The 26,381-nt window shown below is 41.5% G+C and overlaps 2 protein-coding genes across 4 annotated transcripts; one reads left to right on the top strand and one right to left on the bottom strand.

Annotated features, from left to right (window-relative positions):
- The first annotated feature begins 273 nt into the window (after nt 1-273).
- Nucleotides 274-19,313, top strand: LOC103812320 (granulocyte-macrophage colony-stimulating factor receptor subunit alpha-like). 3 transcript variants are annotated; one of them, XM_050971746.1, is made up of 12 exons: nt 274-377; nt 2,403-2,533; nt 7,296-7,432; nt 8,478-8,598; nt 9,873-10,002; nt 10,094-10,257; nt 11,105-11,244; nt 12,915-12,947; nt 13,821-13,950; nt 14,554-14,647; nt 15,296-15,377; nt 18,156-19,313. In XM_050971746.1, the coding sequence occupies exons 1-12, from the start codon at nt 361-363 to the stop codon at nt 18,219-18,221; spliced, it is 1,245 nt and encodes a 414-aa protein (XP_050827703.1). In that variant the 5' UTR covers nt 274-360; the 3' UTR covers nt 18,222-19,313. The 3 variants fall into 3 exon arrangements, with proteins under 3 accessions (XP_050827703.1, XP_018764363.2, XP_009083608.2); XM_018908818.3 differs by lacking the exon at nt 274-377 and adding an exon at nt 7,007-7,124 and having other exon boundaries at nt 2,371-2,533; nt 7,299-7,432; XM_009085360.4 differs by lacking the exon at nt 274-377 and adding an exon at nt 7,007-7,124 and having other exon boundaries at nt 2,371-2,533.
- Nucleotides 19,314-20,831: 1,518 nt separating this feature from the next.
- SLC25A6 (solute carrier family 25 member 6) lies at nt 20,832-24,591 on the bottom strand. Its single transcript, XM_030234780.2, has 4 exons — nt 24,397-24,591; nt 22,724-23,210; nt 21,890-22,030; nt 20,832-21,478 (listed from the first exon to the last, which is right to left on the bottom strand). Exons 1-4 carry the CDS (start codon nt 24,505-24,507, stop codon nt 21,321-21,323), a joined length of 897 nt encoding a protein of 298 aa, XP_030090640.1. The 5' UTR covers nt 24,508-24,591; the 3' UTR covers nt 20,832-21,320.
- Between the last annotated feature and the right edge of the window lie 1,790 nt (nt 24,592-26,381).

The following is a 26,381-nucleotide window of genomic DNA, read 5'->3' as shown; positions in this document are numbered from 1 at the left end:
GTCAAAGACTCACCTGGGAAGCTTTTTGCAGCAGGTCAGAACAACAAAGCAAATTTCTAAAAGAGGCTGAATTCATGCTGGACACACTTGTAAACCATCTATGTATTTTTCCCAGTATGCAGCAGCGGTCAGAGTGGAAATGCTCACAATAACTTACTAAAGGGGTGGTGAGGCTGTAACTGCACTGGTTTATATAACCTTGCACAGCAACTCTCCTCTTGGGCAAAATTGCCAGAGTGAGGCACAGTTTGGCTCCAGTCCACCAAAACCTAGCCATGAGCTATGAACAACCATCTGGGGACTCAACCTGAGGAAGGGAATACTAAAGTATAATAAAGACAGTGCCAAGACGCTCAAGAGATGGCATGGGGGTATTGGTAAGTAGAACCTAAACAAACTGCCCACTTGTTTTTTGTTTTCTCCTGGAGAGGGATAACATATTCAACTGATTCAGGAAAGGTGTTACAGACAGAACTCTGATAAAGTAGTCCAGGCTCCAATGCAAAATCATTGAATCACAGAACAATCAAGGCTGAAAAAACCCTTCAAGATCATTGAGACCAGCCCTTGACCTAACACCACCACCTCTTCAACAAAGCCATGCAACTCAGTGCCACATCCAGTCATTACCTGAAAACTTCCAGGGATGGTGAGCCACTCCTCATATGGCTTACAAATGGATTAGTTAGAACTAATTCTGTCCCTGTCTGGTTAGCCTGAAGGTACTGGTCAGGTGAAACTGTAATACCATCTTCACATCACCTAGAACCTCATCAGACATGCCAGACATGCCATCACAACAGCATGCAAATCCCCTCATCAAAATTAATCGGGCACACTGACACACCCCTTGCATCACAAATATGTGTGACACGGCAGGATGATGCTTCAGAAAGGTTACTCAAGGTGGCAGTGGTCACTGGGGAGAGTGGTGGTACCCAAGCAGGGCATAGTTGATGAATAGACAATTTCAGATCACACTGAACTGGGACTACACATGTACTGGATGTGTTTCTTTTAGGCTGCATAAAGTAGGTAAATTAAATCCTTTAGTGAGTAGAAGATTTGAAACACGCATGTCCTGTTCCCAAGGTACCTGAAAAGCTGACAAGGACTGAGCCAATGCCAGTATGTGGCTCTAGAGACAAAATTCTGTAGCTGTGCCCTGCCTCACACATGCTGTGACTAAACTGTTACTCATTTCACTTAACTAGGTTTTTTCACCCAAGGATTTGAAAAGGAAAATAGTATTAACATGTCCTTCTAGTGGGAACCACTAGGTAAAGGTGGGCAAAACTGAGCAGTGTGAACTGAAAGACAAAGAGGTTTAAAATTTGAAGTCTGTATTTGCTCTTGGGGGATCTGGGCATATACACTAGCAAAACAAACAAACAAACAAACCCACCCTACAATTTAGTTCACTGACAGCAGGGTTAAGAATAGTTCTTCCTTTAGCAGACTAACTACTAAGGATGCTCCTTCACACCTTAGAAGGCTAAGGAATTCTTCACCTTCCTGCTATTGTGCCTGTGTTGGGAGTGAAAGACAGGGGTTAAATGAACTCCTGTTTGCTAAAAGCATCGAAGAACAGCAGGAAAGAATAAAAAAAAAAAATCCATTACATGCAGATTTCAGAACTGCATGTCAGATGTCGTGTAAAACAAATGGGGAAGTGACTAACAGTCAGAGCCACATCTGAAGTTGCTGAAATTTAAGCAAATAAAATGGATTATACCTCTCATACTTATATGATTGCAAAGATTTTTGTAACATGATGCTATTCAGTAAATGCTTTGGACATTTTAATTTCTGCAGTCAGGCACTTTTTCACCCAACATGATATTGTAGCCTAAGATGAATCAAACAAAACAACCCACAGTCGGCAGTGAGAAAGTTCAGAAATTTGGGTCTGGTATTTTCCTTGGCATTTCTTTGCCTGCAAATATGCAAGGCAGAACTTTCTAGACTGTTTGTATATACCTGCTAAGAACTGATCTTCCTCAAAGGAGAACCTAGGCTCGTGCAGGGGCCATAACCAATGCAGACAGGCAGTCACTTTAAACATGGACTAGTCACACAACACTGCTGTTATTTCCAGAACATATTATTTATGAAAATCTGTTTATTTAGTTTACAGAGGTGGTATTTCTATGAGCATGCTGATATGCTGTGACTCTGCTGAGTATTTCTGTATTTTTGGGTAATGTGTTTGCATTTTGTGGCTATTAATGCTTAGTTCATCTGACATAACAGGAAGGAAGAGTTAGTTGCATGATCTCTTCATGTGAAATTGTTAACATCTGCCAATCAGGAAACTTAAGGAAGCTCAAGAATAGTAAGGGAAATGATAAAGTGAGCAGCTTTCTAACTTGCAGCATTTGTTACTTAATATTGTCACGCAGTAAAACGAAGCTAACTGGCAGAGCAAAACATTTCCAGATTGCTGCATGTGACAACAACTACACATTAAAACGTCCTTGTTGCTGCAAACCAAAATCAAACAAGATAAATGAAGAGAGTTTTTCAAGAGGAGGTATGTCTCTCTATGTTGTGCGTTGATTTTTTTTTGTGCCACAAAAGATTTTTTGCAGGATTCAAATATTTTCCAGGGATTAAGTTAGGTACAGTCATATTTGCACATGTACAAAGTATGGATTAGCGTCCTTTGAGTTTAAGGAATTCTGTAGATTATTTTGAGGATTCTTTGGCCTATTTGATTAAAAGTAGAAATGAGTAAATACAAAATTTCTAAGGATTTCTGCAAGATCCAAGGAAGACTATGAAATGTCTGTGATATCTACTGCACTATTTGACATTTATTTTCTGACATCTATTTTTCAATAATTGAAAAAGAATGCTATTTTCTGTACCCTTTCTATAAATTAACCAGAAATATATAGATTTCTGTTTCTTGGAGGGGGGGAAAAGGTAGATCACAAAATCATGGGATGGTTGAGGCTGGAAGACACTCCTGGAAACTGTCCTATCCCAAGCCTTGCTTAGAGCAGGGTCAGCTACAGCAGGTTGCTCAGGGCTTTGTCCAGTCAGTATCTCCAACACTGGAGACTTCAAAGCTTTCCTGGAAACCCTGTTCGAGTAGTTGACTTCCTCACAGTAAAAGGTGTTTTCTTGTGTTTAAATTGAATCTCCATTATTTCATTTTTTGCCCATTGCTTCTTGTCCAGTCAGTTGTCACCACTGAGCAGAGCTTGGCTCTTACTCATTCCCCACAGCTGGGTATTTGTGCACATGATCAACATCCTGCTGAGCCTTCATCTTTCCAGGATGAACAACCCCAGATTTCTCAGCCTCTTCTCATGTGTCAGCAGAGCCCTTTTGCTGGACTCCCTCCAGCAGCTCCATATCTTTTTTCTCCTCAGGATCCCAGAACAAGGCAGGGCACTCCAGAACACCTCCCTTGACCTGCTGGCAGCACTGCCTCGTGCAGCCCAGGCTGCCTTTGGTCTTCTGTTCTGCAAGGGCACACCACTGGCCCGTGGTCAGCCTGTGCTCTTTGCAAAATGCTTTCCAGATGGATCTCAGCCTCTGTTGGTGCCAGGGGGTATTCCTCCCCAAGTAGAGCACTCAGCACCTTTCTTTGCTGAATTCCAAAAGATTCTTGTCATCCCATTTCTTCAACTTCTCCAGGTCCCTCTGAAGTAAAAGTATTCGCATAGCACCCACTTCTCCCAGTTTTGTATCATCCACAGGAATCAGAATAGTTTAGTTAGTTTATCAGAATAGATCAGAATATTGATCTAAAAACTGAAATAGTTGTATTTAGGCAGCAATTTGATAATATTTCATTGTTTGGCATGCATTGTAAGGTTTCCATTCCTATTTCAATGCTTCCAGGAAGGCTTAGCCAGTGTATGATAGTCTCCATATCTCAGCAATGTATAAGTATCAGTTTATCCTCCCATTACCTTATGAGTAAAACACAAAGTTTCATTTCTGGAAGCATGTCATGGGCAGGAGACAATGATTTTTTATTTTTTTCTTCCTAATTTTCTCAGAGAGACTGAAGAAACGAGTCACTGGTCTCAGGTGACATTTTCTGGTACCATCCTGCACTCACAGCCTAAGAGCAAAGACAATAGACTAGGAGGGGAAGAACTGATAGTGCTTAAGTCAGTATTCAGTGCATGCTTTCTGTAGAAACCACTGCAGGCTACCTGACAGCTTTTTGCTTCTGACACATTGATAAGGAGGATAGACTGGGCTGATAACAAACTGTCCTGGAGAGAGCTAGGGAGTGAGCTAAGAGCTGAGGTGTCTGGAAAACAGGTGCTTGAGTACCCCTGGGGCTCTCCCCTGTGTAGCAGGGTAGACACACCTTTCTGAGGCTGGCCAGGGGGGAAAAAGGAAAGAAGAAAGGCAGAAAAAATCATCCAGTTTGGGCATTTTCATCCCAATAAATTCTATTTTGATGAAATATGAGGAAATACTGCTTACAGCAGAATATGTGTGGTTCTTCTGGTCTGATCCTCCAAATAACACTCACAATCATTTTGACATGGGTGCTCTTTCTGGCACCTTCAATACTGAGGTGAGTTCAGACCAGAGAGAGCTTTACCACACCTGTCTGGAGAAGACCAGTCTGTGAGAGAGTGGAGGTTCTGAAGGCAGAAAATTCCTGAAAATATGATGTTGGAGCCACTTGTTTGGCCACTGTACAGAAGGTGTGGATTGCTCAGCTGAATGGCTCAGGGCTCACCACAGCTCCTACGCTGCCCATCCTGCCTGCAGGCAGAGAAAAAACAGAGAACCTGGCTATGTGTTGGGGCATTCAGCTGGAATGGTCATTTCTTATGAGGAAAGGGATTGCTTACAGGCCCTGCAATTCCCACTGCTTGTCCAGTGAAATGACCAGAGTGTGGAGACCATGATGTCAGCAAACACTTCTCTAAGCAGACAGGGCTGTGGATGATTCCTATGGCAGTGTCCCAGATGAGCATTTCCATGAGAAAGCATGAAGGGCACTTGCAATATGGGGTTGCAGTCATGTGTAGGGAACCTGAGGGAGATCTTGAAAGAACAGCAGTAATCAGAACAGATAGAGGGAGATCTAAAGAAAAATGAAACAAAGAAAATAAAGGAAAGGAGAGTAGACAGTTGCCAAAGAATAGGAAAAAATGCCTACATTGAACATGAGGAAAGGAAGGGGAAAGTGCTGAGTATCTGAACAGAAGGGCCGAAACAGAGAAAATGTGATTAGGAGGCTAACCAGAAGGACAACAGGTCTCAAGGTTCTCATGTGAATTACTGGGGTGGTCCCTGAGAGCATGGGAAAGTGGAAATAACTATTGAGACAATATCTCATAGAGAATTCAATGTCCAGTCCTCCGTACTGTTTGTACTTGAGATTCTTCAGTATCGCTTCCCAGCAGCCTTGGCCACATCCTTACTGTAGCATGATGATTTACAAATATGGATGCTGCAAGAGATAAGCAGGTTACAGTGAAGGGTCTGTCTCTGTTGGAACCCCAGTGTGGTGTACTGGCCCAGCTTGAATCCTGGGGACCGTGATGGAAATGTCACACCAAGCCAATTTCCAGGAAATGTGACACGCCTTCTGAAAATATTCAAGATTACAGAATGACTTACTTGGAACCTCAGCGTGGTTTTTTGCTTTCATCACAAGTGGAGTCAGTTTGAAATCAGCCTTCTGAGATGACCAGAAAAATTAATATAGAAGGGCTGACTAGTAACAAAATATTACCACCTTGCTCTTTTTCCTGAGTTTGTAAGAATTTATTTCAGTTTAAGACTCATCCTTAGTACTACCTGTAATCAAGAAAATTGCTACAATGAAGTTGCACTGGTAGGCAATGCTAAAGCAAATGAAAATTTAACCAGAGCTGCTTGTAGAAAAAAAAAAAATCTGGGAATAGAGAAATCTTTTCCAAAGAGTTTTAACCTCCTTGGAGAAAACAAAAATTGTACATAAGATGAGCAATGTTTGTCAAGAGCTGATGCCAGTGTTTGACTAGCTTTGCTCAGTCCTCCATACCACATGAATGAATGTGGAGTTGACCTTTGCAGGTGCTCACACTTCCTTTGTAATTTAAATTGCCTACAGTGATCTGGAACATCTGACTCCTTGGTTTCTGACACTGAAGCAACATAAAACTGGAAGTAGACTATTCTGTATGGATGGAAACCTCTAAGACCAGTGGGAGTCATGTAGTTTGAAAAGTGGAGACTCATTTGTAACAGGAATAAATACTGTAGTGCCCTGATCTTGGTTGGCCACCAGCTGCCCACTAAGCTGCTTTCTCACTCCCCCACTCTTCCTTCCTTATTTTCTACTTCCCCTCAGCAGACAATATCCAGCCATTCCCTGGGAATGCTGCAGTACACATCACAGTTGCTTTGGACGCCAAATGTCTGGACAAGAAATGCCTCATCACATTCCAATCCTTCTTTCTCCCAGGTTTTATTGCTGAACACGATGCCATATGATATGGGATATCCATATCAGCTGGGGTCAGCTGTCCTGGCCATGTTCCCTCCCAGCCTCTGGCTCACTCTCATCCCACTGGTCTCTGCAGAGTTGGTGGGATGGGGTTGGAGAGACAACCCCGATGCTGTGCCAGCACTGCTCAGCAACAGCCAAAACACTGGAGTGTTGTCAACACCATTCTAGCTGCTAATGCAAAGCACAGCATTGTGATGTTCATGGGATCAGAAAGTGGGAAAACCTGACATTCTGATGAAGATATGTGGGAAAAAGTAATTCTCAGTCATGGTCTCTGCACTGAATACAGTGAGTGTATTTATCATCATGAGAGTCCATGGCACCTTTATCTCAAACTACTTTGTTATAGGCAATATCATGGCTATTCAGTTAGTTCAAAGAAGAGGTGCCTGAAGCACATCCTCTGCTTGGCTTTTCTAAAGAATATTTTGAAAAAATTAAGTTTTGCAAAACCAAAATACACTTCATCATGATTTCATGATTTTCCTTATCTTTTTTTTAATATTCCCCTCTTTCTTTCTGAAGGTTTCATTATCTGTTTCCAGAGAAGGAAATATGTTTGATACTCTTGGACTCATTTGTATGATTTTGTGGTATATGATGCTATTTCATCCCTTGCATGCTGACATCCAGTGTATGGAGTGTAAGTATGTTTTTGCAGATATAATCTGAGAAACAAGGTTTAATTCTTCATTTATCAGAGATACTTGCAATGAAACTTGCAATTGCTATCCTAAGCCTGACAGATACCATCCTCTGTATTCAACAAAAGCAATAGCATATCCTTACTGAACTTATGCTGCAACACTTTCAGCAGACAGACAGGAATCAGCTATTACAAATGTGAATGCGGACTGGAGAAAAATGGAACTGTCCTGGGAGAGCAGCAGGAATTTCTCTGAGTACAAGTGTATCATCATGGACAGAGGCATGGAATATATGGACACAGAGGTAAACTTGTTATTCATTGAGATAAATATTCATATCTTCTATCAATTTCATTTGGAAAATTTTGGAAACTTGCTATTCATTGAGATAAATAATCGTTTCTTTTATCAATTTCATTTGGAAAATTTTTCATTTTGGAGAAAATGAATGTTGCAGATAACATCTGACATGTGGCTGTTTGCAGTCTACAGCTTGATCTCTTAGGGGCTGTGGAAAGCCACCAGCAATGCCAGGGTGCATTTACTGTGAGATGAGCACCCAATGCATATTAAAGAATTGAAATTCTGACATCAAAGTAGAAAGAAAGTGATAGCCTGAACTGCAGTTATGTCATACCTATAATGAGTAGGGATGGAGCTGCTGAAAAAAGGGGGCTATAAGATTAAGTGAAACTTCTAGAGACTTTGAAGAGACATAGCAAGAGACCCCCCACAAAAAAAAAAAACCAGAAACACTGCCATGGATTATGGGTATCTTAAATTCTTCACTTGTTTCCCAGTAAACAGGATCATGGCTGTAGCACAGGCTATGTTATAAACCCACATTACCAAAAGAGGAAAAGGGCAAGCTCAACAGAGATAGAGATGGCTTATTTAGCCTGCAAAGCAGGTGCCTTAGAAATACATAGAACAAAATACATCACATCTTTATTGAAGATTGTGTCTATATCACCACAGACACTTTTTAAACCCTGGGCAGGTCAGATAAGGACTTTTGTTTTGCTTAATCCTTTGATTAAATTCCTTTGTGGCTCCCCTATGTATTTGCCATCTTCTGTTATGCCACTGGGCTACTATTAGTCTCCTAAAATAGTTGCACACTAGTGTAGCATCCAACTCCTGAGATGCAAAACTTTTTGTGTAGTTATGTTTTTGATTCCTTAGTTCCATTCTATTACACCCTTGAGTGCTAAAGGAGACAGCTAGTTTTTGAACCAAAAACTTACAAATACATGGAATTGCAGTTCTGAGTTGCACTTCCATAGCCAGCCTCACCTAACATCAGAAAAGGAAAAGCAGAGAAATAAAATGCCATGTTCCCTTTACAGGTGGATAGTCCACTGTGCAGTTTTCCAGTGGAGCTATACATGCCTCTGCACAAAGGGATAACCTTTATCATTGAAGTGCCAAACACAAACATCTCAAAACAATGCAGCTTTCTCCCTGGAGGTAATGTATGTGGTCTGGCTAAAGTTTTATGCATTTGCAATTTTTAAAGGTAAACATTGCCTTAGAAAACAGTTACTTACATAGTAGGTAACTGCTATATTTTCTATTAAAAGCTTTTTTTTTTCAGATCACTTAAAATATTTGCTCTGTTATAAATATCTCCATCATTCTGCAAGAGATGCATTACAACAAATGTACCCATAAATGCATTGTTCTCTTTTATACTAAAGCTCCAAAATGCTAATAAATTACAGTGGTTTAAGGGTAATTCAAATAACTCTTCTGGCTGTTACAAATTAAGATGCTAGTACTTATTTATTGAATGCCTTTCTACTGGGCTGTTGAGGCCCATTTTTCCCTTCCTTCTCATCTCAGAGTTCTCCATTAAAATTCCCCAGCCACCAGTGCTGCAGCAGCTGTGTGTAATTGGGGTATTTAAAACATGACAGAGGTGATGGATTAGCATCTCTCTTGTATCTGAGCTGAGAAAATGCTCGCTGCTCTTCTCTTTAGATTTGCCAGCAGAAACCCTCAAAATAGAAGCCAGAACACCCAAAACTTCGGTGTGTCTCCCCTGCTGGCGCTACCTTCCAAGTGTGCAGCTTCCCCAGAGGATTCCCCTGTTCTTCCACAAAGTTGCCCTCTTTACAGGGCACTGGAGAGGGATGGGGTCAGTAGCACAGGAAGCCTCCACACTTTCACTGAACTTAGGACATACCACAGAAAGAAGCAGAAAAGTGGTTGCAGGAGAAGAGAGGAAGAGGCTGAGCTTGCCTGCACAGTCCAGCCATGAGGAACCTCCAAAAGGAACGAGGTTCCTGTTTCAATGTCCTCCAGAAAACCAAAAGAACAAGTCACTGTCACCAACATAAAAGTGGAAACATCTAAGGAGGAGCTTGCTTGATTGGAGAGCAGGAAAAATCCAACCTTACTTCTAAAAGTCTCAGCTTTTTAAGTCCTCTGTGTAAACACGTCAGGAGTAGTTTCCTGTGCATTAATTGCAAAAGGAGAAATACTTCTCTTTGTAGCAGCATGGATGGTAATAAAAGGCCATGTGCCTTCCTTTACTTGTGGAATGCTTCAATGACAGGTTTCACAGTTCAGAGGCAGTTAAAGTGGAGTGAGAGTAGAGTTTTTTCTCAGTTGTCATTCCCAACCCAAGCAATAACTAGCTGGGCTTGCAGGTATCTAACACAGGTAAGTGTGTGCCATGATCTTCCAGCTTGGAGGAGTCACATGATTTTTCCTCATCATGGATATTCCTGTGTCTGCAGGCATGAAGGGGTCAGCCATTGAAAACTTCTCCTGTGTGATTTATAACATCTTCCTCATGAACTGCACTTGGCAGGCAGGAAGGGATGCTCCAGCAGACACACAGTATTTTCTCTACTGGCAGAATTCAAGGTAAGTAGGTCTGCTTGAGACAGGGAAGCCTGAATTCTCATTCAACACATCACAGTGCCCATGTTTAACTAAAATACTTTGCTGTATGCAGAGATGAATGTCAGCTTTACATTAAAGATGAAAATTGCAGAAATGTGGGATGTATCTTCCAAAATGTGAGCATAGGGATGGAAAAAGCTTACTTCCTGGTGAATGGGTCTAGCAAAGACTCCCTGATCCAGTTCTATGATGAGTACATTGACCTGTATAAAATTGGTAAGTAATTGAACATTTTACTTTATTACTATTTTATAAAATAAGGAAGTGGGGAATTTTTCTTGAAAAGCATATTAAAACAAAGTTGCAGGATCCTGCACTGCAGGGCAGACTTTGCTTCCAACAGTTGACAGAATACAGCTCCAAAACTTGACTAAAACAAGCAGAGGCAGCCTGAAAAAACTGCTGAGACAAGAGGTGTGGACATAGTCATGGATTCCAAGTAATGAAACACAATGGTTAGATTTTCAAGGCCACCTTTCCTAAGGGCTTACTTTACCATCCCTTAATTTCACACCTCTCTGAGAGCCACAAGAGCTACATGTCCTAAAACCAGAGTGAGGTTCAGCTTCCAAATTTAGGATGGCGTTAGTTAACTATGTGGGTACCTTTGTGAGTTAGGTGTTTAAGCCCCAAGAGAAATCAGGTCACACTGAGTCAATTATATTATAGGCACTCCAGTTCAGATGTCTTGAATGCATCATGAATAATACCTCACACAAAAAAACTTCCTTCCTTTTTCCTATGGAAACTTGCATTGTCAATGTGAGGTTGGAAAACAGATGTAGAAGAAAATGGCACTCTGCTGATTGCATTAGTGAATTGCACAAAATCATAACTTTTCTTCATATGAACTTCATTTACTTCAGATGTCCAAAATCTGCAGTGATATATTCTCAAGTCTTGGTTAGGTATTTTACTGCTGTTTAGCAGATAACTTCAGGTAGCACCAGCAGCCCACAGTTGTACATCAGCTGCCTCACCTTCACATGTATTTTGCTGTGAAGGCTTGAGTTGTAGCTGTTTACTGACCATGCCTATATTAATTATTCCATTTTTTCTCCAGAAATACTCACTGCTCCATTAAATGTCACTGCCCATTGTACCAGAGATCCCATGGGTTGCATAATTACGTGGCATCCACCCCTTACAAGTCATGTGGAAAACACAAAATGTTTTCAGTATGAACTTAACATACAAAATAAGGTAAAAATTTCTTGGTTTCTGTTTGGTACCATACCTATGCTCATGCATATCTATAATATGTACATTTCTGACTTCCTTACTCGTTAATTTTTCTCTCATAAGCTGTAGTGTCCTCCTGCTACAGTTTTCCTGGTCTCATATCCCAGCTGTCATGAACTTCTGCAGCTCAGAGGCTTACCATGGTAGCAACTGCTCAGCCACAAGACATTACAGGAAAGATCAGCTAAGGGTTAAACATAAATATACAACTGCAATAAAGCAACACAGCCTTGAATCTCATTTGTTTATTACAAACAAGACCAACAGCTTGCAGGCTGTTTGGATTATCTGGATTTTGTATCTTTCACACATTAATAGCATCTACCTTGGTACCTATTGGTACAAGGAGCAATTGCAGCAATGCTGCTTTCCAGCTGGTTGGTAGAATTTGACAGTAAGATCTTGTGTGAAATGCTTATGAATTTTTACATAAATATATAGATCACAATACAGCAATATTGTCAAAACATTTATTTGAAAGAAATACATGTTAACTGTTGTTTCCTGTGCCACAATCAGAATGGGTGGGGTTCAGTGTAGATTTCTATATTTGGGTAGGAAATTCATCTCCTAGACTGAGACACCTTAATGTAGGTGTCTGCACAGGAGCACGAAGATCTCCTAAGGGTCAGTGCACATCAGGGCTCCCTGCTGTGGAGCAGTAGGTGCCTCACAGCCCCTGAGGTGCTGAAGGTACCAGCAGCACTGACATGGAGATGGCAGCTAGAACTCACACCTTCCAGGAGAGACCAACAGAGGTAAGACAGCTAAAGCAGCACTACACACCCAAGGTTTAGGCAACTCGTTTGCACCCTGCTCATTCCCAGCACAGGCTGACAACTTCCATCACATCCTAAGCCGAAAGCATTCAGCTGACAATGAGTGATGGGGAATGCTTGTCTGCTTTCCAGTCAAAGACACACTGTGGGTGGGTTTTCTGTAATGAGACATTCCTTCCAGTTCTGCCTTTCTGACTTTTCCATAAAGCTGGCTATCCTGATATTACATGAGATAGATGTTTCCAGGACCTCAGCTTTTCAATGCTTTCTGAGATCATTGCTGTGAATTTGTTCACTCATTTTTGAACCTATCCTTTTCTTCAAAATTTTCAGGTTCTTGGATCCAGGTCAATGTTTGATTGCAGTTAATTAAATTTTGACTGTATGGGATGTGTAAGCAGCTCTTCACAGAAAGGCCCTGAGCATGGATAAGTCTAACAGAGACTTTGACTGGAAGGAGAGCAAATTTGCTATTCACATCAATTTTCACAAACTATTGTGAAATCAAAGCTTCCAGATCTGCTGTGTTTGTAGGATGATATGTTTGCTTGTGTAATTTTGATATGGATGAGAATGCATAGTGTGTATAAAAATACCCTTAGTGGCAAATAATTTAGCTTCTCACATCTACTGATAAATAATTAATGTTTCCTTCCTTTTCTAAAACAAAATATAGGAAGACAAAACTCTGAATAAAATGCTGTTATTCTGGGACATTACTGAAGAATAATATGTGATTGATTTTTCAGTTTAAAATAATTTATGATCTTCAAAAGCAAGAAAATGAGAATATCGAGAAATATCTAATTGATAAAAAAATAATAAAAATGAAGATTTGTCTTTGTTTTGCAGGATGACCCCAAAGAAGAGAAAAAGCTTCCTCGTGTAAGTATTCTTGTCACATACAAATTTGTGCTTTTGTCTACTTAAGCATATAAATACCATTACAGAAAATACTTACAGAACTACAGGTTTTGCATCAATGTAGCAATGAGAATTCAGAAAAATATGTTCCTGTGGTATCTTGAGATGTAAACCTAATATATCCATTTTGGATGGGGTAGGCAAAATTTTCCATGCATTTCACAAAACTTCATACATTCCATCTATTGCACAAATAGATTTTGTTCCTGACAGATGTGCTTACTATAAATCTTTCTCACTGGAATAATATCACTGATAGCTCAGGACAGCTAGGCAAAGGGAGTACAACAAGCTTCTAAACCTGGGGAATTTTATAAATTTAATAAATCTAATAAATACTGTCAGTCTTCCCTTGACAACGAGTGGTCTTCTAAGCCTTGGAAGGGCTAGACAGATTCCAGACTTTGTATAAAGTATCATGAGGCCAAATATTACATAGCTGTTAATGTATTGTCTCAAGAACATTAAATCTTTTTAGTGATGACCAACACCATCCACGCTTTTTTAATCCCCATGAAGGTTGCAAGGGGAGTTTACAGGGTACTCCAATTTCTGCTTTGTGTCTTTCAGATTTCTTTAGGGTCCACAAACAAGGACACAAAAAAAAACCCCAAAACGTGTCCATAAAGCATAACAAAAGAAATCAAAGACAAAATATACTTTAAAAAAATTTTAACCTTCAAAAACCAGATACTTTTGCTGGCAGGATAGTACATACCTAAAACAAAAATCATAGAAATCATTTTTTTAGAAACTGTACCAGGAAATTTACCCACAAACTTTGTAATATTTGCCTATGAGGTGAAATGCAGAGTCTGATCACTCTCGTTTTAGGTAAGGAATGACAGATATGAATTCCAAAATTACAATGAGAAAAAAAGATACACTCTGAAAATCAGAGCACGTGGGAAAAACTGTCTCGTAAGCTCAAATTGGGGGGAATGGAGTGAACCCATTGAGTTTGGTAAGACTATGATTTTTTTTTTCCAGTATTACTTTGTTTGCTTCCCTTTCTTCTTCACAGTCACAGAAATTAATAAAATCTTAATTTTTACCCAGTTGCATGAAAGGAACTGGGGGAATTTTATTAACACGGAGGAGTAGCTCCAATACTCTGTCAGGAGAGCCTTTGATTAGCTGGGATTGAGAAGGCAGCAGCTACTCAGATGCCAGAGCTACAGAAACAGACTGAGACAGGCAAAGACACCCTTATCTTTGGTCTGCTGTGATGAGGCTGCCTCTCCGTTCTCTTAGGTTTTTACATAAATATCATCCCCTTCCTTCTGCATCTTTCTTTTCACTATTTTGCTCTATTAATTGTTCTGTAATTCTGTTTATTCTTCTCTTTTTCCAGAATTAAAAAAAAAAATCTCTAAATTTTAAATATTTGAAAATGTTTAAAATGTATCTAGTCTATCTGCATTTTGGGACAAAATTCTATAATGAAGTCAAGTTGAAGTCCTTTAGAACATTAAAAAATGTATTGAAATTCACATTCCTTACATCACACAGTCACAAAGGCAGTTTTTTACCATGCTAAAATATTTCTCTCTCTTGGCTGTTTCAGGTCAAGGGAAAGATTACTTTATTTTTGTGATTTTATTTCTGATTGCACTTGGAACAATCACAATCACGCTTCTCCTGTATTGTCTTTTCAAAAGGTAAATCAATCTTTTTTCTCTAGACACTACTGACAGAGTATCATCTATATGAAACACATTCCTACAACATCCTACTTTCCTACCTGCAAATTAAAATAATCTCATTATCAATGTCATGAACTATTACCACCAGGATTGCTGTTGGAGGGCCCTTTGGCATGCAAAATCACTAAGTGGAAAAGGGGGAAAGGATGTTGAAGTTATTAAGTGATTGATTCTACCAGATCCTACAAAAGCTGTTTTGTTCTTATTTTTAAGTATTTAACATCTAGGTAGGTTTGAAGCCATTAGCTGTATACAGTACAGACAAGAGGGAATCCAAATTAGCATATTCTTATTTTGAGAAAACTTCTCAGTGGTGAAAGTTATGTCACATGATTTATTAAAAGTAATTTATTAATAACATATTTACTATTATTCTAATCACAAAAAGATCTTAATAACCCAAATGCTAAGTGCAATAATAGTTACCCACCAGTTACCCACCAGCTACCCCACTGAAAATATTTTATTTCTCATTTAATTTGTAGAGCAATAGATATTCAATCTTGAAAGTAAAAAATGTCCTTAAGCTACACCACAAAAAGTTTGTGTAAGTTATATTAGCAGTATTTTCTATTTCTCCACAATCCCATTTTCTAACCATAGGTACTGCAGTTCCAAGAACCTATTTCCTCCCATACCACAACCGAGAGACAAATTCAATGCATTAACTGATGAAGATATCCAGGTATGATTTCTTCTCAATTCAGTCAAATTTGTTAACTATAAACCACAACAGGCCAAAGACTAGAAGAACTGACTTCCAAAAATAAGTGTTAACTTTTGGTCCAAAACTAATTTCTGTCATGCAAGCTATTCTGCTTTGAAACCTTAAATGCTCTATGCCAACACTAAAACAAAAGTCTGTCCTGGATGTATTTGCAGACATATTTTAAGACCAGAATTTACACTTTTACTGAGTATAAATTTACTGTTATTTCTGTGTGTACCAGCTTCGCAAGGTTGCTGTTCATACTTTAAAAAGAACCAAAGTGAGGATACATTTTCCATTAGCATTTTCAACCATCAATGGTCATAATATAATGTGAATATATATTTCATAAGCCTGACCTATACCCATGTGAAAATCCTGTTACACTTAGTGCAAATCAACAGGCTGGAAAGATTTAACAGTTAAACTTCCTCTTGCTTCAACACAGGATTTTCAATTTCAGTGTTTGGTGCAAATTGTATTTGACCAGTATACTGTAGCACACCTGTGCAGCCTATTCTGAATGTTTATTTAGCCTTACTTTTAAAAAGCCTTTTTAATAGCTTAATTTAATGTACCTTAATTTAATTCAGCTTAATTTAATGCATCTAAAATCCATTACTTTTTACCCTTGTTCTTTTCCTGTTTACAGTATCTTACACACTTGCACACTGTCAACAGCAAGTAACTCTTCTGTCTATCTGCACACATCACGACAACCAGGCTTCAAACCATTCATGCTTGTCAAATCCATCCCTTTGAGCAGTGGTTTGTAAGGTGACTGCATTATGAGGGGATGCTTTCTGTCAGCTGGCTAAAGCAAAGACATACTTGGAGTCAGCAAATCAGGTTAGACATTAACTGCCTAAAATTCAGTGAGCAACCACGCTCATATCCACCAATGAGTATTCCAAAAGTGACACATATATTTTCCTTCAATAGTTTACAAAGAATCCCCATATCTCTGACTACTAGAACTCTCCAGTTTTGCTAACTGTATACCAGCTTGCTGTCCTGATTTATTTGCGTTTGGTCCTACCACCTTTGGCTTTCACAAAAAGTAGGTAGGAGTGTGACTTATGTAAGTTTCCTCATGCACCTTAATTCATAAATACCAGGTATCTCACTTCCTACCAGGCTGCCAGAGCTAAGGCTACAGAGCAGCAGCAGTCCACAGTCCATCACATAAATAATAATAGCTAGGAAAGTAACAAGCAGTTTTTGGAAAATTGCATACGGATTGCTTGGTTTTCCTGAACTTGAGTGGCTTCCAAATTCCTGCGCATATACACTATCAAACACACTCAAATCACTCCACTACAACCCAGAGGCCTTTGTGGCTGAGGTCTGCGAACTGTGGCACATCCATGCAGGGAGAAATGCAACAGCAGCAGCTGCCTGAGTTAAATGAAGCCCTCACATTACCTCACACTTGCCAAGCACCGCTGTGAAGATAACTAATATGATTTTAACATGTTTAAACAGTTTGATCTACTCTTAAAACCTAATCTTATTTTACCTTTTCTCTCCAAACTCAGTACCTTTAACACTGATTGAATGTTGTAATTCTTGAAAGTTATTAAAATAACACAGTACAAAAAGTACATTTTCAAAAGCTTTCTTCCACTGAATACCAAACATTGTCCCTGACATTTAGTGCTAATGGATTTTTGAGCTGTTTTGAAAACTGCAACATCCTTTGCTAATCACACCTTTTTAAAGTTTGCATTTCCTCATTTTCCCTCTATTTACTCAACGACCTTTCACATTTTCTAATTCTTTTCTCCTATTACACAATACTTTTTCTGAGATAGCTGAAAAAGCTCATGATTAAAAAAAACCTATCATTCTGCACTGCATCCTTAAAACACTCAAGTTAAAGAACTGCCAATTTCATTTGCTTTAAGATCCTACCAACCAAATCATTCTGTGCATCAGACAACTTGCACTCCTCTAATCCATTCTATTTTACTCATCTTACTACAGACCAATGATTTTCTAGTCATTCTCCCCATATGCTTTCCTCACCATTACCGAGTTTTATCACCTCTTCCTTGGAGATAAATACATTCCAAGAACTTGCAAGACACACTCTGTGTGCATTTTCCTTGGAGAGCAGTAAAGTAGCCCAAAACACCATGACCACAAAGCCCTGCAGTGCTTTACCCATTCTTCAGCTTTCCTAGAATACAAGTTTCCAGAACACCCTGGTTTGATGTTCCACAACATGCCCTCAGTATTACAGTAATTACAGGAGGCTTGCTTTTTTAACCCGTTTTCCTCACCAGTACTACCCCTCCTTTTTTTTCTTTTTTGTTATCTTTCCTCAAAACTAAACTCCAAGTGCTCTATGAGTACTACAATCTTACCTAGCAGCAGGCACTCCCCTAGAACTCCAGGTTAGCCAATGTAAAAATGTGTGATAGCAACAAAAATATTTTATCTACATGTCTAGCCAATGCCTACATAGGGAAAATTCAGCCAATACTGACTGAATAAATTCTTTCTATTGCCTCAGCTGAGGTTGTCCAGTGTCTAAACCAGCTTCTGCTCTTCCTCCTGCTGACAGCTAGTACTACTCAGACATATCAAAACATTCCTTAACTGTCCTTAAAACTGTTTTCTCCTGCCTTGCAATTGTTTATTAACTATTAAAAGACCAAGATGGGATGTCTTTGATACCGCTGAAACTAATGTTCAGAATGATACCAACTTGCAGCTTACTGCATGATACAAAATTGTTTTTGCCTTCAGACAGAATACTTAAATCTACCAACAAAAAGTCATACTGAGAAAATAACTACAATTGAAGAATTTTAAGAATTGAAGAATTGATCCAACTTTCCAAAAACACACCCAATTCCCCAACATGAAAGAAAACTGTGGATCCTGCTGACAAGTACTTCAAACCAACCTATAAAAGAATGTAATCACCTATAGAACTGTTTGGCCCTTTAAAATCCGCTTAAAATGGAGCAGATGAAAAAAGGGAGAAAAATCACCGAAAATCACTGAAATTTGATCTTTTCCCTTTGTTCAAACACACATTGCCTGGCAACTAAGCTTTTCTGCAAGCAGCTACTTTGAAGAAGTGCTTAAACCTCACTAAGAGGTTCTTCACAATGTGAGACAAACCTTCTTAACCAGAATAAAGCTGTTTATTGTCGTCATTGCTATGAAGCTTCTTTCCTCTCATTATAATGATATCCTGTAGGCTGACAGCCTTGCTGTATAATGCCACAGCAATTTTACTGTAACTTTTATATGGCCAGTAATTTTCTAAAGCACAAACCAGCCATTTAGAATGTGCTTAAATTTGCTCTTTGGTCTTCCATCAGTACTACCAAGCTACCCCAATATGTGCAATGAACTTTATGCAAGACAAGAACGGAAAATATATTTGTCAAATATAATTATTAATAGTGTTCTCAGTCAGCCATTTCATGAGTAGTGTAACTTTAAACAGACCTCTGCAACACCATGATCCTGTGCAGTTTTCGTATGCACTTAAGTAACATAATTAGCATTGAAAGCCTTCAACAAAATCTAGCAGTTGTGAGAAATGAAATAAAATCTAATATTTAATAGCTAGATCTTAAATGCAAAAATTCCTCACAAATGTATTTGTTTCTCCCTTCAAAGGGTGCAAATGCTATTTTCAATGCCTTTTAAAAATAATATAGGCTTTAGATGCCAGTATTTTCTTTTACAAAAAGAAAACACTGTATGTTTTCCTGTTTATATGATTCAAAAGTAATGAATTTTCAGTGTTTCAATAAGACAGAGAACAAATGTGTTTTTTAAAAGTCTCATTTATTGTTTGCCTCTTACATCCCTAAACTGCATCACACACTGGAAATTGCTGCTGCATGACTAAGGGAAGCATATATTAAAAAAAAAAAAAAGAACAAACCTGAACACCGTAAATTAGTTCATGTTCAATGTACAGCATGGGGAAATTGCAGATCGACTTAAACTGTGTGCCTGGTTTAGGGCAAATTTAGGATTTGTTTCTTTTCCTGTTTCTTTTGGTTAAACCTTGTTCTGAAGGAGAGATTGGGTGTGAAAGTCCTGTCCCTGTCAGGGGCTGCTGAATTTACTACCACATTTGGTTTCTCTCACAAAGCTCAAGCTCACTCACAGGGAGGTATCCCATCATTATCTCTACCCTTGCAAGGCACTGATACAGAAAGAAACCTGAATAATGTTTTTATAATAGACAAAAGGTCTTCCCCTGCTCCCCCAGATAACTGACTTGCCGGGTTAACACCGTATGACCTGCCTGCACGAGAGGGAGCTGCTACTCCCACACAGGATATAAGAACCACTTGCAGTGGGTACACAAAGTTTGCCAGTAGCCTGTGTACAAGGTACCTGTGTAATGTCCTTACATTCACATACAGATGTTGAAAGCAGTGCTTGTGCAACAGTGAAAGGAAAAAGGCAAAGTACACTCAGGAGGAAGGCAATAACCAGCCAAAGCCAAGCAGGTAATTTAAATACTTCATCTTGAATAGCAATCTCAGAAGGCACACAGAAGAACTCAAGACAGCTCAGTCAGCCTTCAATGAGTCATACAGTGACACTTTTGTTTTCCTCAACTGGTCCCTCTAGGGTGTCTTTGCAGATTACAAAGTACAAAAGATTATATACATATGAAGAACGGCACATAGGTATTAAATTATCTCAAAGAGCAGTTATGAGAAATTACTCAATGGGGTCTTCTGACCATCTCTAAACATCAATCAATTAATACTGAAGGCTGACCTATTCTGATCTATTATTTTACAGCTACACAGAAGTGCACATTCCCTCCCCCACGACCCTTCAACTTCACCTATTAGACTGCAACTCATTTCAGATTAAATTCAACCTTCCACAGAGCTACTGACCACTGCTACAGATGAGGCCAAACAGTACCTGAATGGCACTTTTAATATTTCCAACCAGCAGCAACAATACAATACATAGGTCACTCAGAAGTTGAGGGCATTTACTGGGTTTCTTGGGTTTTTGCATGAATGCCATGATGCTTTCCATACTGATTTGACAAAAAAACCATTTATTTTAGGCTGTTTTACCAAGGGCAAGAACATTAATTTTTAAGTCCTTGGTACTTTGGGTTTTCCTAGCACTACAACTGAACCCCCACCCCAGAATTTTAAATCACAGAAGATGTAAATAAATTTTTAAGAATCATGCAAAAAGCCACTTGCAGCAGCCCATCATACACTATCAGGCACAAAGAATGGGAGTGATTTATATTAGTATAGCCCATGCTTCACCACCCCTCCTCTCTAAAGATCTCACATTTAATTATTTTTTTAAAAAGCTTATTTGTGTAAAGGTATCAGAGGACCCATTATCTGAAACAAGTTTTCAAATACAAGAGGCTTTTCCAAAGCATTTATGTAATAATTTCAACACAGACCGAGTAAGTATGTTTATTGTTTTACAGCAGAATGCCCCAATTTAAGAACAAAGTTGCTAGATGTTCAGCTGTGCAAAATGGTACATAGTGCTTCAGTACAAGTGGAAAAAAACCATGATTTGTTAGCAAATGCTTTCAAATACAATTTTATGGTCCTATAAGATAGGACTTGAAACTGAAGAATGATCCACAGGCAAATGATAGTTTTTCTGCCTAAATTGGACCTAACAACTTTGGACCCAGAACCAACACCACTCATTCCTTACTGCTGTAAAGAAAAACTGTCACACTGAATTGCCAGATTCAGTGTTTTCATGCACGTTACAGAGAAGTGGATCAGTACACTATGTCAGTTTCTAGCCCCATCCAGAAGTATCATCTGGCTCCGATAAATAAGACTCACAGGAATTTCTTGAAGGTCAATGGTCCATAATGGTAGTTATTCTACATGATCTGCTCAACTTGATTTCCAATTCTATTTAGGCTGTTTAAATTACTTTCTTGAATTCATCATACAGCACAAGCACAAAAGCACCCCCCATGCCTCTGAGAACATTAGACCATGCACCCTTGAAGAAGGCCTTTCCTCCTTCATCCCTTGCAATCTTCCGCCAGCAGTCAATTGTTCCAGAGTACATGATATCAGCTGCAGGAAAAGAGCAAAGAGTTATTCTTAATTCCTATTGCATCTCAGGTAATTTTAACAACTGCCCTGTTTCACTTAACTGCTTTGTGATGTCCCAAACCACAATTTAAAACTGAAACACATTACTTACGAAAAATATTATGCCTCCTTTTTAATATTGTTGTTTAATCGAACAATTCAAACAGACAGTCTATTTTTTTTAATTTCATGTTCCATAATGAAAAATCTCGGTATAAATCCTGATAATCTCAGGTCGAGCCTTACTGCATTTCCTCATTCGAGTACAATATAATAAACTAGATTTATGGAACAATGAACTGTTAACTCTCAGCACGGCTATTAGTAAAAAAGAACTCCATCTTGTTAATGCTGTTTTAACAGCACTGACAGCTGTGTGGATTTACAGCCTACCTCCTTTGCGTCCTGACTGCATCATCATCCTACGCCGCACTGTATCAAAAGGATAGGAGACCACGCCAGCCACAGCAGTCACTGTCTGGGCAATCATCCAGCTGATAACAATGTGAGTGTTTCTGGGATCTGGGAGCATGCCTGCAGTAAAACAACAAAACAGCAATTAGCTTTTAACCTTGCGTATTCTCCTCTGGTTCACTCCCTGCATGAGAGCTATTTTATTACATGAATTAGTAGAAATACTGTAGACCCATACTCTAAATAAAATTCCAGCAAAACACTTCACAAACTTTAAACATACTGAAGCCGTATTTGGAAGACTTTCTTCTCAGTAATCACAGTAGGTTACAATTTAAGCAAAAGCATTTTTTTTAGACTGGCATGAGAAGACTTGCCTATTCGCTGCTTTTAGTAAAGAAACATCCTTAATTTAAGTTGCTGTCCCTCTGGATAACATTACACTACAAACTAGCATCAATGGTATATTTCCCCAAATGCCAAACATATAAATTACTTTGCAAAAGCACTGTTCAGTCCCATTCTGCTAAACACATTTGGACTGGGGTCCAGTATAACTTCAGTATACACTGAACAAAAGAGAAATTATTCTAATTGTGTCTAGTCACCAACATACTCTCTTGGCCTTAAGAGAAACTGCTTGAAGTACAAAACCAGTACCTGCAAGCAGGCTGCTGCCATTAACAAGTGCACAAGTTTTCCCTTGTATACAGCAGTGTTACAGATGCAGCACTGATATCCCCCTTCACATATCCAAAACCAGACAATAAAATTCTAAAAACAGGGGTTTTCAGATCCCCTCTGAAACATTACCTTTTGCTGTATCATAGATCCCAAAGTAGGCAGCTCTATAGATGATGATGCCTTGGACAGAGACATTGAACCCTTGGTACAAGCCACGCACACCATCAGACTTGGTGATTTTGACTAGACAGTCCCCGAGACCAGAGAATTCTCTGTCTGCACCAGCTTTTCCAACATCAGCAGCCAAACGGGTTCTTGCAAAATCCAAGGGGTAGACAAAGCAGAGGGAAGTGGCTCCAGCTGCACCACCAGATGCCAGGTTACCAGCAAAATACCTCCAGAACTGAGTGTGCTTGTCTACACCTCCCAAAAACACCTGCTTATACTTATCCTTGAAGGCAAAATTAAGAGCTTGAGTTGGGAAGTATCTGATGACATTTGCCAAATTTCCTCGCCAGAAAGACAGCACTCCTTGTTCCTTTGGAATACGCACTACACAATCGATGATACCCTTGTACTGCTTATCAGCAGCAATCTGTTTACTGGCATGTTGCACCTGCAAATAAAACGACAAATATTGATCACTTGCCCTGACAGATCTATGCTGCAACTGGGCTTAAACCTGCTTCTATTATAAAACAAAGCTGTTAATTCCAAGTGGCAATCATTGGTATTATAAAGAAAAAGACTTAAAATTGCTTCCAAGCTTTTTCAGAAATCAGGACTTGGCAAAACAAGAACAGAAAACTGTGAGCAATTCCTCTACAACTTCCTGAAAGGAGACTGCAGCAAGGTGGGGGGCAGCCATTTCTCCCAGGCAACTAGTGACAGGCCAAGAGAACACAGCCCCAAGCTGTGCCAAGGAAGATTTAGGGGGAAACTAGGGGAGAAATTTCGTCAGACAAAATGTGATTAGACTTTGGAAAGGGCTGCCTAGGGACTTGTGAAGCAACCATCCTTAGAGGTGTTTAAGACTGGACATGGCACTTAGTGCCAGAGTCTACTTTAAATTGGACTACGTGGCATTAGGTTGGGCTTCATAATCTCTCTGAGATCTTTGCCAAACTGATTCTGTGAGGTACAGGGCAAGTGTAAGATAAATACATCACGACAAATACATTGAGCATACGTAGAGGTGAGAGCCTTTACTGACAAAGACGGGCCTACGGTGGAAATCGCCTGATAGAGCCGCGTTACCCGACAAAGCTGCCATCCAGAGGGACAGGGGCTGGGGGCGAGGGAGGAGCGGCCAGCCCCGCGGCCGGGGCCGGAGCCCCCGCGAAGGTCACTCGAGTCACCTTGGGGCGCCACCGGGTCACGCCGGGCCGCGCGCGCCGGCCGCGGCCCGACTCCGCCCCGCCCGCGGCCCAATCGCGGCCCGGGCGCGCATCACGTGAAGGTCGCCAAGATGGCGGCGGAGAGCGGCCGCCCTCCCCTCCCTGCCGTGCCCTCGGCGCCGGGAGCGGGGGCGGCAGGAAGTGACACCAGCGGCGGCCGCCCCCCTCGGCCCGGCCCGGCCCTCCCTCCGCTCCCCGCCCCGCATGGCGGAACCGGCTTCGGCTTCCCCGCGGCCGCTCACGTGACCTTCCCGCCAGCCGCCACCGCCGCCTCGCTCGCGCTCTTTGTCCCGCGCTGGCCGCGGCCCCCGGCCCCGCCCGTCCCTCTGTCCTCGCCCGGCCCGGCGCCCGCGGGGGCAGAGAAGGGCGCTGCCCGCGCCACCCGTTCTCATCCGCGCCGCTGACCTGCAGCAAGAGCTTGACCCGCTCGATGGGCGCCACCGCAGTCTTGCTGATGGCGGCGGCGACGCCGCCGGCCAGAAAGTCCTTGAGGAAGGAGATGGCCTGGTCCGCCATGTTCGCGCCGCGCCGGAGCCGCCGGGAAGGAAACGCTGCTGCCGCTCAAGCCGAAAGGGCGGGAGCGCCCCCGCGCATGGGCTTAATGCCGGGCCGCGCCGGCCACGCCCTCCTGTCCCATTGGCCAGCCCGCTACGGGGGCGAGGCCTGCGACGAAAGGGCCCCGCCCCCGCCCCTCCCCTCGCCCTCCGCCCCGCTGCGGCCCCACTGTCGCAGCGCCGCGTCACCCGGGGACACCCCCGCCCCGGCCCGGCCCCCGCGGGGCAGCCTGCGGATCCGCCGCTGCTCACACCATTGTCTCGCGCTCTCCGCGATCGCTTTGTGCCTCTGCCAATAGCGCCCGCAGCAGCCTGCACAGCCCCCGGCCCGCTCGGCACGCAGGCTCTGCAGAGGGATCTGGACGGGCTGGATCGATGGGCGCTGCTTGCATGAGGTTCAGCAAGACCAAAGGCCAAATGCACTTGGGTGACGACAGCCCCGTGCAGCGCTACAGGCTGGTGGCAGACTGGCTGGAAAACTGCCCAGCGTAAAAGGGACGGGGGGTGCTGGCATCGGAAAATGAGCCAGCGTGTGCCCAGGTGGCCAGGAAAGTCAGTGGCATCCTGGCTAAGAGGACCAAGGTAGTAATCCTGCTCCTGCACTCAGGAGTGGTGAAGCCACTCCTCGAGTACTCTGCGCAGTTCTGAGCCCTTTAATCCAGGAAGGACACTGAGGTGTTGGAGCGGATCCAGATAAGGGCAATAGGGTGAAGGGTCTGAAGCACAAGTCCCGTGAGAAGCGACTGAGGGAGCTGGGGCTGGTTAGCCTGGGGAAAAGGAGGCTCAGGGGTGAGGCTGTAGCCAGGTAGGAGTTGGCCTCTTCTCCCAGGCAACCAGCAACAGGAGAAGAGGAAACAATCTTGTGCCAGGGGAGGGTTAGGTTGAATGCTGGGAGGAATTTTTTCACAGGAGTGGTGAGACATTGGAAGGGACTGTCCAGGGAAGTGGTGTAGTCAAAGTCCCTTGGTGTATCTAAGAGTAGATGTGGCACTTGGTGCCATGATCTGCAGACCTGTTTTTGGGTCAGAGGTTGTAATTGATGAGGTTGTATTAGATTTCTTTTCCTACATAACTGATTCTGTGATTCTGATTCTGTGAAGGTGAGTGTGAGCTGCTGGAGCACTGGCTTTGGGGTGTGGGTCTGTGGGCCCAGGCAGCAGCCAATGAGCAGCACAAGCAAGTGAACTAGGAGGCTCTTTCTGCAGCAAGTGCTGGAAGCAGTCTAGCAGGGAGACACAGCTTTCTGCATGGGATCCCCGTGGGGCAGCAGAAGCTGTCAGGGGACAGGTGAGGGGAGCAGATTTCAGACACTGTCAGTTTTGCTCCACGCTCACCACCCTCTGGGTATTGCTGATCCATGGCATATTCTTGTTCCCACCTCCTCCCTGCCAGTGCCATGGGGCTTTTCTGTATGTCACTGAACTGATCCAAGACGATGGAATGCCAAAGGACTTAGCTTCAGTTTCCTGTGGGACAATAGGACAGGGTGATTCCAGCTTCTTGTATGGGCACTCGAAGTTAGATGCTGTGAAAACCTCCTCTGCAGGCTGTCACAGCAAGCACTCATGGCAGGACTCAGGCCCTAACAAGACAGGCCTGGTTTCCATCAGTAACTTTTCTAATTTTACTGTATGCTGAAATTGGTATTTTGAACCTATCAAACTTCTGTCTGAAATTATACCAAATTCTTTCTAAAATGTGTTGAAATTGTTCTAGCTGGAGGGCATTAGTTCACATCACCTGCTTTCACTTTTTGTGGGTGTTTCCAACCAAAATAAATAAGGCCAAGCCTTTTTTTTAAACACATGACTGGTGAACCACAAAGCTGCAGTAGCT

The sequence above is a fragment of the Serinus canaria genome, chromosome 1, assembly GCF_022539315.1.
Source record: "Serinus canaria isolate serCan28SL12 chromosome 1, serCan2020, whole genome shotgun sequence".
NCBI classification, from domain to species: Eukaryota; Metazoa; Chordata; class Aves; order Passeriformes; family Fringillidae; genus Serinus; species Serinus canaria.
This window is presented reverse-complemented; position numbering and strand designations above follow the sequence as displayed.